The sequence below is a fragment of the Furipterus horrens genome, unplaced genomic scaffold (genome assembly GCF_987537825.1).
Source record: "Furipterus horrens unplaced genomic scaffold, mFurHor1.1.pri manual_scaffold_3, whole genome shotgun sequence".
NCBI classification, from domain to species: Eukaryota; Metazoa; Chordata; class Mammalia; order Chiroptera; family Furipteridae; genus Furipterus; species Furipterus horrens.
The window spans coordinates 149,445,079-149,457,332 of NW_028327173.1; the positions used below are offsets into that span (position 1 = coordinate 149,445,079).

At 33.3% G+C, this 12,254-nt stretch overlaps 1 protein-coding gene across 2 annotated transcripts in view; it reads right to left on the reverse strand.

Moving 5' to 3' along the window:
* Positions 1-12,254, reverse strand: part of UBR1 (ubiquitin protein ligase E3 component n-recognin 1) — a 137,225-nt gene that overhangs the window by 47,687 nt on the left and 77,284 nt on the right. For both annotated transcript variants that reach the window (XM_090270489.1, XM_090270490.1), the window contains exons 22-29: positions 11,476-11,528; positions 9,088-9,190; positions 8,595-8,643; positions 8,054-8,208; positions 6,329-6,428; positions 5,589-5,698; positions 3,256-3,342; positions 2,113-2,297 (exon numbers count right to left, since the gene is read on the reverse strand). In XM_090270489.1, the coding sequence (XP_090126615.1) occupies positions 2,113-2,297; positions 3,256-3,342; positions 5,589-5,698; positions 6,329-6,428; positions 8,054-8,208; positions 8,595-8,643; positions 9,088-9,190; positions 11,476-11,528 (842 nt within the window). The remainder of the gene's footprint in view (positions 1-2,112; positions 2,298-3,255; positions 3,343-5,588; positions 5,699-6,328; positions 6,429-8,053; positions 8,209-8,594; positions 8,644-9,087; positions 9,191-11,475; positions 11,529-12,254) is intronic.

A 12,254-nucleotide genomic window follows, 5' to 3' on the forward strand; every position in this document is an offset into this window, starting at 1 on the left:
GTTAATATCTATAATTTTCAAAGACTTCTACAATTCACTAAGACAAAAGCAAAGCACCCAATAGAATTGGACAGAGGATAATAACAGGTAATTCCCAGAAGACAAAATGGAACAGGCTAGTGAACAATGATAAGAAAAGATATTCAACCTAGTACTAACTAATAATTAGGGAAATTCAGACTGACACCAATTTATAATTTTGATTGTATCCAATATTTTTTCAAGTACTGATAATAATAAGCATTGGTGAGAATGAAGAAAATAGACACTCTCATACACTATTGGAAGTAGAAACTGGTAACATTACTTAGAAAGGCAATGTGGAAGTATCTATCAAAATTTTAAACTATTACTCAGCTCCTGCACTTACTAGATTCCACTCTTAAGAAGTACTTGTACAATTGCATTAGGGAGCACATACAAAAATGCTCTGCACACACACAATATGTGAAAATGTCCAAAATAAATAAAATATTGTATATACATCCACACTGTGGAAAACTATGCAGCAGTCATAAAGAATGATGTAGAATCTACATTACAGATCTACATATACTGAAATGAAAAAATTTGTAAGACACTGAGTTAAAAAACTGCAAAACAAAAGGTATGGTAAAGTAAAAATAAGTCACTAAAAAGCACAAAACAAGACTCATTATTTCTTTACATACACCTGTTTATAAATGCATAGGAAGAGGTCTAAAACAATAATTATACCCATGGTTATCTATGGAAAAAGATCAGAAATGTAGAGGATGGTCAAAGGGGACTTAACTGCATTAATGTGAGTTGTTTTCACACCGAACATATTCATAATTTTATGTGTGCAATCAATCAGGCAATAAAAATAAATGATGAAAGCATCAAAGCCATTAACTAACCCTGAGCATACTTTCGCTTGCATTTTCTTGTGCGGATAAATATATAGTAGTCTCTTTTCCATTACTTTATATATAGGATATTGTTAATACATATTACTGATATTAGAGGCTTGGGACTTTTTGTTTCTTGTTTAAAGTTCTGCATTACTTCCTAGTTTTGTTACCATAGTCAGCCAAGGATAGCTTACCTTCATATCTTTAAAAAAAACCTTTAAAATATATAGTTATCATTTTTTGTAGTTTTTGTTAGCATACTCAACTTCAGGATTACAGACATATTATGCAGAATATGTTTCTATTGTTACTGCAAAACCACAATTTACTAAAAATATCCACAACATTCATTGTTTTAAAGAGCCATGAAAGTTTTGTTTTTAAAACTTAAGCATAGCACCCTGACAGGTGTGGCTCAGGGGGGTTGGGTCATGTTCTCTGAACCAAAAAGTCACTGGTTCGATTCCTGGTCAGGGTGCAGGCCTGGGTTGTAGGCCAGGTCCCCAGTTCAGGGTGTGTGAGAGGCAACTGATCGATGTTTCTCTCCCTCTTTTTCTCCCTCCCTTTCCCTCTCTCTAAAAATAAATAAATCATATCTTAAAAATAAAAGCATTGGCAGTATTTTTAGTATTTTAAATGGGAACGCTTTTCAAACTACCATTATTTTGCCTCCTCCCTTTTCTTATTGCATCTATAAAACAACTGAGTTTCCCAAGAGCATACCATACTCAGGACTCAGGAATCCAAATTTACAAACTCCCATTCCAAGGACCTATCCATGTCTATAATTATATGCATTGTCTTCTTGCTTTTTAAGAAAAAAAATATATATTTAAGCCACCTTTATATGAAGAATTTTTTTCAATCTGTAATAACTGTAGTCATTTTTATCAAAATCATAACAATTATGTGGCATATATGAACTGATGTGTAAATGTGTATCTAAAAAAAGTACATGGATATAAAATAACAGGTTCAATTTTTATTTCTCCTGTTCACATCTTCATATCTTTTTGTGCAAATGTTCCCAACAAACTTTATAAGCACTTGAGCTGTTTCTCAAAATAAAATTATATTTGATACACACCTTAAAACCTTTATTGTCCCTTTTCTACCTTAAAAGTAGTATAATTTCTCTTACTATGAAATTTATTTTGGAAAAACATTATCTAAAGAGAATATGTAATATTTCCTCCAAAAAACTGAGTTGCTAATTTTGTGTTTTGCTTTGTTTTACCTCTCTTCCTCAATAATGGAGTCTTCTTTCTCAGACATTTCTGATGTACTATTATCATACATGAGTTTGTGAGTTTCAATGAAGTTTTTCTGTAAGGCAGACATCTGAGCCATAATCTTCTGGCGATGCAGCCTAGCAGCTTCAGCTTTTCTTTTTCGTTCTGCTTTTTCTTTATCATGAATAATCTGGGTAAGAAAAAACCACAAAAATTAGGTAAGAGTTATTGTTACAATTTATATATACTGTTTAGCTAGGCAAAATTTCCCAGAATAAGAGTCTGATAAAATTGATTACTCCACCCCTTATGCCTAGGTTCAATCTTAAGTCTCAAAATTAGCATACAGTCTCCATCACATTACACAACTAATTGCTCCTTTGGTATTTCAATAATTTAATATAAAGGTCAACTACTTTAAATACTTAATAAACTGCCTTTTATGCTCAATGCAGGCAAATTAAGAAAAACATTAAATGAAACAAAATTTTGAAATAATCTGTCAATCATTTAATCACTGACATTTAATCAATTTAAGCCAACGTAATATGTCCAACAGTTACTCCTAAACACGTTGCTAAGACTGAGAACTTGAACAATATTACTGAGATGTACTGGCATTGTTTTATTGTGTATTCTAATTTAAACCCCATGTCTTCCTTTTATGAAGGATAGTTAATAACTACAAGTAATAATATTCTAATAATTTTATTTTGATTAAAATAATCAAAACCTGATTCACTATATTATTTATAATCTAAATATTATTGCATTTCACTGAATCTAAGCTGTACCATTATTTTACATTCCACTAAGAGTACTGCTGCTTAAATTATAAGGATCTGTGGATTATAAGGTGTATCCCACTCTCAGATATTAAAACACTGTTTAAATTAACAATGTATTTCCAACAGAGCTCCACTGCACCTCTGTTTCCTGTGACTTTGTAAAATACACGTATTATACTGGAAACTACATGGCAAGTACCACTAACCCCTGCAACACAGAAACTTAATGAACAACAGAAGGTGGACATTTCACATATTTTACAACAAACAGGTTCTTTCTAACAAAAAGCAGCAGCTTCCTGATAACAGCAAAGTTCAAAGACAGAGAGATGAATGTCACCATTATTATAAAGTTATTACCTCATCATTCTTATTACATTCTGGTCCTGATGTAGTTGCTACACTTAAGCAAGATTTTTCTCTTAATTGCTTCACTGTGTCAAACATCTGAAAAGCAAATAAATGTTAAAAGATTTGGTTATATTAACCAGAAACAGAAAAATGCACTAATCTGATTTTGTCACCATGTCTCCAATGTCTTTGACTTTAATATTGCGTGCGCACGCGCACACACATTCACACGCATGCGCACCCACATGCACAAAGTGACTCCTGAATGACAGACACTTCCCCCAGTTGATTAGCAATCCAGCTAAGGAGGAGGCTGCAGTGCAGGTAGCAAAATCAACTGATTCAGTCTGCAAGTATGATCATAACTCTGATTTTGCCATGAAAAATAAATTTTAATTCTTTATATTTATATTCTCATAAAAAGCAATCCTGCTATATACAGGATTGCTGTTTCCTACCTTCCATTTGCACTTAATCATTTATCTTTGCAGATGTTTCCACAACAGTTATCTCATTCTTTTTACCAAATATCAAGATTTTAGCACCACAATGGTATATCCAGAAACTTACTAATATTTTGAAGGAGCCTGTTTCATGTGGAAAAATCTCCCACAAGAAACTTACAACACAACTTTCTATTAAGCAATTGGATAAAATACCTAACATTTATAAGAGCAGATACTTGGAATAAATCTTCAATTTATATAACACCTTGTCTGTAGAAGGTAAATATTGAACTAAATGACAATTTACTTCCTTTTAAATTTATTTCAAATTTTTATTTATTGATTGACTTAAGGGGGGTGGGAGACATTGACTTATTGTTCCATTTATTTATGTCATTGGTTTATTCTTGTATGTGCCCAGACCAGGGATTGAACCTGCACAGTGGTATTGTACCAGGACAACGCTCTAACCAACTTAGCTAGTTACCTGCCCAGGGCCTTCAATTTACTTTCTTAATAAAGGTAGAAATACTTAACTACTTCTTTTGTTTCTGTTTTGGTTTTACATTTTTAAATGATTATGTTGGTAAATTTAATATTAAATATTCATGAAATCTATTTCAAGAGAAATCTTAATATCATTATCTTATAGTTACATATCTGATTGTATTAAGCTTGCTTAAGGAGTGTCTCTGATTAATAAAAAGGGCTGACTTCTTGAAGTACAAATCAGTACAAAGACCTCCTTTTGATATGAATGTGGAAAACAACCATTCTATATTCTAATTACCAAAACAATTATCTAGCTGATAACATCAGAATATTTTTTAAAATACAGTGAGGAGAAACTCCACAACCTTGGCTTCATGTTTCCATGTGGAGGGTTTTCTATTAAAGCAACATTCCTGGCCTCTCTCCCTACCCCTTAACGCACTCCTCCCCAAAGGCACTGTCATCCACTCAATAGTTCAAGTTCCAGATCCAGGATCATCTCTGACTCCTTGATTGCCCTCATCCCTTTCCATCAAATCTATCAGTAAGTTCTATAGGTTCTACCATCAAATTATACCTGAATCAGTTCAGCTTCCTGTCATCTGCATCCTAGCTTAGGTCATGTTCACTTCTACTAGGAATACTGCAATAGTCTTCTAATGGTTTCCCTGATTTTACTCTTGTCCTTTATAATCCATTTATCCCATAGCAGATAGTGATGTTATAAACAGATGTTATGATCAGATATTGTCAGTTAAAATCCTTCAGTGGTTCCCACTGTACACAAAAATAAAATCCACCACTTTACCCTGACCTGTAAGGTCCTATATGACCTGGCTGCTGGCTAACCCCGACCTTGTTTGCCTACCCTTCTCTCACTCTCCCCTTCGTATGCCAGGCACACCGGCCTTCTTTCTGGCCAACTTAGAGTTTTGCTTTGCTGTTCCTTCTTTCTAGAGTACTCTTCCAGATTCTTATAAGACTGGCTTCATATCATTAAGTTCCAAAGTCACCTCCAAAGAGAGAACTTTTCTGATTACCCATCTAAAGTTACCCTCTATTCATCTGAATTATCCTGATATTTTCTTGTTCATTGTCTGTGTCTCAATTAGTATGTATACTCCATGAGAGTAAGCACCTTATCTGTCTTGTTCAGAGTCTACAAATGAGCACAGCACATAGTAAGATTCAATACATGTTAACTGAGTGACACATTTTAATATAATTCTTTTAAAAACTTCACAAAAACATAGCAAAAGTAGAATTACTAACATGAAAACATAGGAGTAATCATAAAAACAGTAGTAAATTATTTCACAAGAAAATAGTGGTTTAATTTTTGAGGAAAGCGGAGGATTCTAAAATAATTAATCCAAGATATAATCAGTTATTTTCCAGGTTTACCTGTAGTATCCATGTTATCATGTCCTTCTGGCCTTCTAACTGGGGAATTCCTTTGAGTTTTTCCAAAAGCATTTGTATGTTATGAGCATTCATGGACGAACTTCCTAATCCTTTTTTAAAACACAAAAATTACATATCATAATATATATCTTCATAATTATGTATTTATAGTTAAGGTTATTCACATTGATAGCCAAAGTCTACCATCAATCCCTTAACTACATTAAGTTTTTAATGGAAGAATCTGCAATTACACAAAGTACTAAGTACTGAAATAAACAACTTGAAATTATTTTAGGTCTCCCTTATTCATTTTCTTTTTTTTTTTTTTTTTTTGAGCAGCAAAGCGAGGCGTTTATTCACGAGTCTGTCCCTTATTCATTTTCCACTGGGGCTGCTAAGTGAAAGCTACTCTTAGTGATCTGTCTCCTATCTTTCCTCCACACAGATGTCTAATAAAAGTACTTAAATAAGAACCAAAAATATGAAAGTGGGAATGGCTATATCCATAAATGAATAGATTTATGATGTCCTCAAGGATCTAAAAAATACAGTGTGGAAATAGGAATAAGATGCTTTTCTCTTCTTGGTCTTATAATCTATATCCCTGAAATGTGCTGTGAAAAAACTGTCTTAATGAGGTAGCATTTAGGAAAAATGTAATCTAAACTTATCCTGTTCTTCCAGGTAGAAGATGGTGCAAAAAGAACACATTATCATTCACTTAGACTAAAACGTACTTGAAGCCTTATGGTAAAAGTCAAATGTCACTTCTTCTTCAGGAACTTTTTGAAGCTGCTGTTTTTCTTCTAGTAAGCCCAAGGCCAGAATATGAAATGCCTAAAGGAAAAATATATGAAAAGATCTTTAAAATTGTGCTTCTTCAGCCCTGGCTGGTGTGGGTGGCTCAGTGGATTGAGTGCCGGCCTGTGAACCAAAGGATCCCAGATTCAATTCCCAGTCAGACACATGCCTAGATTGGGGGCCAGGTTCCCAGTTGGAGGCGTGAGAGAGGCAACCACACACTGATGTTTCCCTCTTGCTACCTCCCTTTCCTTCTCTCTAAAATAAATAAATAAAAATCTTCAAAAAAAATACTGTGTAATATTTTGAAAAAAACTGTGCTTCTTCAAGTAAATATATTATAAACGAAGGTATAAAAATAAGCAATCTGATAGGTAAAAAATGGGCCGAGTTTACAAACCAGAAATTTACAGAAAGAGAAATGATAAATACACATATAAAAAATGTTTAGTTTCACTTAAAATTATAGAAGTGTGAGTTGAAGCAACATTATCCTATTTTTCACCTATTAGAGTGGCAAAAAGAAAATCAGCATTCAGTAAAATAAAAACCGATAAGGTGTCGAGAAGGTGGCATTTTTCACAACACTGCTGATGGAAAAGTAAACTGGTGTAACATTTTTGGAGGCCAATTTGACAATATCTATCAAAAAAGTAAAGATATAAACCAAGTACTAGAAAACAGTATGATAAATACATTCACTTAAGTATACAAAGACATTTGCACAAGGCTGCCCATTTTAGTGTTCTTTGTTATACAAAGACCTAAATGTCTATTAATAGGAGACTTGTTAAAGGCATTAGATACCCATACAATGGGATATGCAGCTATTAAGGTTGAGGTAGGCCTATGCACATTAATGTAGAATGATTTCCAGCAGATACAAACCTTTGACAGTGCTTATCTCCTAGGTAGAACACTGAGAAGCAGGGAGAGGAATTTTAACTTTTGATTACAAATATATCTGTATGGTATCAAAATTTTTTACTGCATTTATTTACCATTGTTGCAAAAATTAAGATACACATACAGTATGACAGCATTTAGAGCCTCCAGACTAACAACAGCCAAGGATAAAAGAAAATTTAGTTAGGTAGGTGCTAAATAAAAGTATCTAATAACAGGTACCAAAGGTGACATTTTTTGAGTAATACATAACAGTATCAAGAAAAAAATACCTGCTTTCACCTACTGAGCTAATTTTCATAACTCTATGAAATAACTATACTTATACCTATTTTACCAATGAGAAAATTAATCATTCCTCCTAAATAGGACATGGGATAACCCAAGATTCAAATCTAGACCTGTCTGCATCAAATCTTTATTATACTGTCTCTTCATAATACAAGTGAAATAAAAAATAGAGAGAATTATGATATACTAGTAACATGCCACTGTGTTATTAGCAGGAACAGGTTTAAAAATATATATATATATAAATGGTTCCCAAGAATAAGAATGTTAAAATATGAGAATGTGTCACTAAGAAAATCTGTGCCACACCTAAGCTATTTTTAATGACCTCTGGGTCTCAGGTGCACTAGTTATGGTGCTGACTCAAATTAGAAAGTTAGACCAGGAATCTTCTCCAGACCACCATGAACTCTATAAAGTAGAGAAAATAACTGAAGTAGAGAAAATATTTCAGATATACATACCATCTGGAGCATCCCTTCAGTCCACAAGTTAGAATCTGTGTCTAATGCCCGCTCAAATGTGGTCCTGAGAATGTACATCATGATATCACAATTTAGAAGGTTAACCACTTTGCTGAAAGCAGGGCAGAATTCAGGAGGTGGTGGTGGTGGTAATGCTATAGTGGGTGGGAAATGGATGACAGAAGAGACAAACAGGTACATTTTTATTTGGGCTATTCTACATGCTAAATTGCACATGTCAAAATCATATATTACATGCAAAAACAACATATGATTTTTGTTACATTTAAAGCACTAAAAACATCAATGTCAAAAAATATAAGTCACTATGTCAATTACCCAAAATAAACTCCATCTGCTATAAATTTAAAATTCTATCGCCATATCTTACTTAGTATGTGAATAAGAAACATATGATTCTTTGTATTTGCATCAACTGCCCACTCCAAATAAACAACAAAACAAAACACTGTACACTTGGCTGATAACAAAACCACAGAAAGTAGTAAAAAATGAATCAATTCAGAATCTCACTTTTTACCTTCGTCTTTGTTTTCTTGTTTTCTCTTTTTCTTCTGCATATGCTCAGCCTATATATTAAAAAAAAAAAAAAAGGTCTATCTTTAAATATCCTGCTTGTCAAGCATGAAACAAATGGAATACTGTGAAAGAGGCAGGAAAGATCCATCAACCTACCAAAATACTTTATATACTGAAGTGTATATTCAAAATGCTACCTTGTTCTGGGAACAAAATGTCTGTCTAAAGGAAGGCCACTGCAAAACAGATGTGTATCATCCCTCCTCCAGAATTTAGTGCCCACTGTTTCAGTCAACAATAATCACCTAGAGTCTATTTTTGGTATAATCATGAAAATCTGAATATTGCCTATATACTTGATATTACTGATTCAATTTTCATTTCTTGGGTGAGATAATGGTCACTATTAATTAGAACCAGTATGAAGCTCTGTGGACTCAGAAAAAACATAAAGTATTTTAGGTTTATTTTCTGAAGAGGACACCTCTTCCTACCTTGCTATGTTGTGTTTTGGTGTAATGATAAAAGTACATATTGAAGTCTTTCAATGATTCATCTTTCAGTTCATAAACTCCATGGCCTGATACACCTGGTTTCCTAAATAAATAGAAAGTACAGAGATGAACTGGAGTGTCATTGAAGTATAGAATACAGACAAAATAAGAACCTAAAAATTAAAAGTCAAAATCTAGAGGAAGAAAACATAATTATATCTCACTCAGCTTGCTTAAATTGAAATGACAAATTTCATTCCAATAGTAAAACTAGAAACTTACACTGTGTGCTCAGAGTCCTGATAACAGCTAAGCTGTGATTCATATTTATGAAATTCAAGCAAATCTGAAGTTTATTTTATACTACACAGAACTTATAACATGCCCTTCTTAAATCCCACAAAGGTTCTTTTTTAGCCTCTGAAGCCTAAAGGTTGTCTATTCAACTAAAGCACATTTTATTATCTAGGATCAAATCTAAAATGGTAGTGAGACATCATGTCCTCAGCAAATTGTAGATAAAAATATAGTGTTGAATCCTCTACACATCACTAGGAGAAGCATCTAGATCAAAAGAAGTACACCATATTTCCTCTGCACATTTAAACAGCTTTTTGTTTCTATCTAATTCTTAACTAAAATATTTCATTGAACATTTTTAGAGCACTGAAAAAGCTACATCCTATTTTTAAAGTTATTTGAAACTGGTAATTTATCTATAAATGCAATACTATAACAAGTAGAAATTCACTAACACTATCAATTTTTTTTTAATTTCAAGAATTTATCCATTTAAAATCTTATTTCCATTTTATATATCTCAAAGAATCAAAGGATTATAAAATATTGTTTTAAACCTGCTAAAGGTTTTCATGTTCAGGATAAACAATTTTTCAACCTTAGGTGAAAATATTTGCAATAGGTTAAGGTGACTGTGTTTTACCTTAAGGACAGAGATTTTCAACTTTTTTCATCTCTCATGCCACATATAAACTAATTACTAAAATTCTGCAGCACACCAAAAAAAATTTTCTTGTCCATCTGATCAAAAAATAGGTATAATTTTGACTCATTCATACCAGATGGCTCTTTTTGTGTTGCCTGTTGTCATTTGTTTATTTGACAATCTAAGGAAACAGAGGTCAGTGCCTCTAGATAGTCAGGTATTGCATGTTTTAAAAATTCTCGATGGCCGTGGTTGGGGTAGCTCAGTTGGTTAGAGCATCATTACATGCCAAGGTTGCCAGTTGGATCCTCAATCAGGGCATATACAAGGATACAAGAATCAACCAGTGAATGCACAAATAAGTGCTAGAACAAACTGATGTTTCTCTTTCTTTCTCTCTCCCCGCTTCCTCTCACTCTCTAAATAAAAAAATAAAAAATTCCTGCGACACACCAGTTGAAAATCGCAGCCTTGGGACAATTGCTGCATGCCATGTGTTTTGTGTGTGTATGAGGAAACACTTCCAAATTGAAATAAAATATGTAAATTTAAAATTGGCTGTGTATCAGATCTGCTCCAGGCTCACTAAATAAACAAGTCTTTTTAAAAACAAACAAAAAACAAAAAAGTCTAAAATTAATACATAAAATGAAAATTTATAAAATAAATTTAACAGAATAAAATTTATAGAATAAATTTATAGAATAAATAAGTCATGCCCTGAACGGGTGGCTCAGTTGGCTGGAACATCATCCTGTGCACCAGAAGGTTGTGGGTTCTATCCCTGGCCGCTGTGGCTCAGTGGATTGAGCATCGGCCTGTGAGCCAAGTGTCCCTGGTTCGATTCCCAGTCAGGGCACATTACTAGGTTGCACGTCAGGTCCCCAGTTGGGGGCGCGAGTGAGAGGCAACCACACAGTGGAAAAAAAAAAAAAAAAAAAAAGAAGGTTGTGGGTTCAATTCCTAGTCAGGGCACACACCTAGGTTGCAGGTTTGATTCCCCATTCAGGGTGTGTATGGGAGGCAACTGATCGATGTTTCTCTCTCACATCGATGTTTCTCTTTCTATCTCTCCCTTTCTCTCTCTTAAAAAAAAAAAATCAATTAAAAAAAATGCCCTCAAGTGAGGATTTTTAACAAATGAAAAGAAAAAAGAAAAAAATATATAGAATAAGTAATGGCTTAGTTATGGGAAAGGTTTCTTTATTATGTACTACATCACTTAATATACATACAAGTATTTCTCATTCACTTGCCCCAAATAATCATTTCTTCAACAAACAGGTACTAAGTGCCTACTACGTGTCCCTTGTTCTCCTAACCTGTACTCCATTCTCGTTCTTGGGAGTTTAGGCCCAAACTTCAGAACTACTACAAAGTATCCAAAGTACAAGAACAAAGATCCTCTACTCTCAAGATAAGTATAACGATTAAGTACTTACTTAAATGTGGCCACTTTGTTTATAACATTCTCTAAGCCAGTTTCATTATTTTCCTGTTGAAACAATATTTTTGTCATTTTTACCTTCATGTAATGACTTTTTCTTTTCTTACTGTGAACTAAAATACATTTTCAACAACATTCTTAAAGTACTTTACAGACAAAAAATAAAAGATCAATTTCCAATATAAAAAAAAATTAGTTCTAAACCAAATTAGCTTTGTTTGGAGAGAACAATTTCTTAAGAGAGATAAGACTTATGCATAAACTGCTTAAGAAATTTTATTTAAGTTTGCATTCATATGCATGTACACACATACACACAATCAATAACTCAAAGATAAGAACTTTTCTTTACATAGTATTTTCATCACCTGCACCATTTAAGCACATGCCCTTGACGTACTAATTCCTAAAATCAAGGTAACAAAATAAATGTGATCTATAGCAAACATTATGTAGATATTCAAATGTATTCTGGCTTCTGCGATTTTATTATTATTTTTTTTCTAATTGGCCTGAGCTTTTCTTTGAACAAATATTTTTTTATGAAGTAATTTAAAATCAGGATAAGGACCTAGTCAAAACTAAACTAAGATTATAGATTCCTATAGTCTTTCAAAATTAAGAAAGACTCCTTTAGCCCTGGCTGGGTGGTTCAGTTGGTTGGAGCATCATGCTGTACACCAAAAGATTGCAGGTTCAATTCCCAGTCAGGGCATGTATGGAGGCAAAGGATAGATGTTTCTCTTTCACATCAATGTTTCGCTCTCTCTCCCC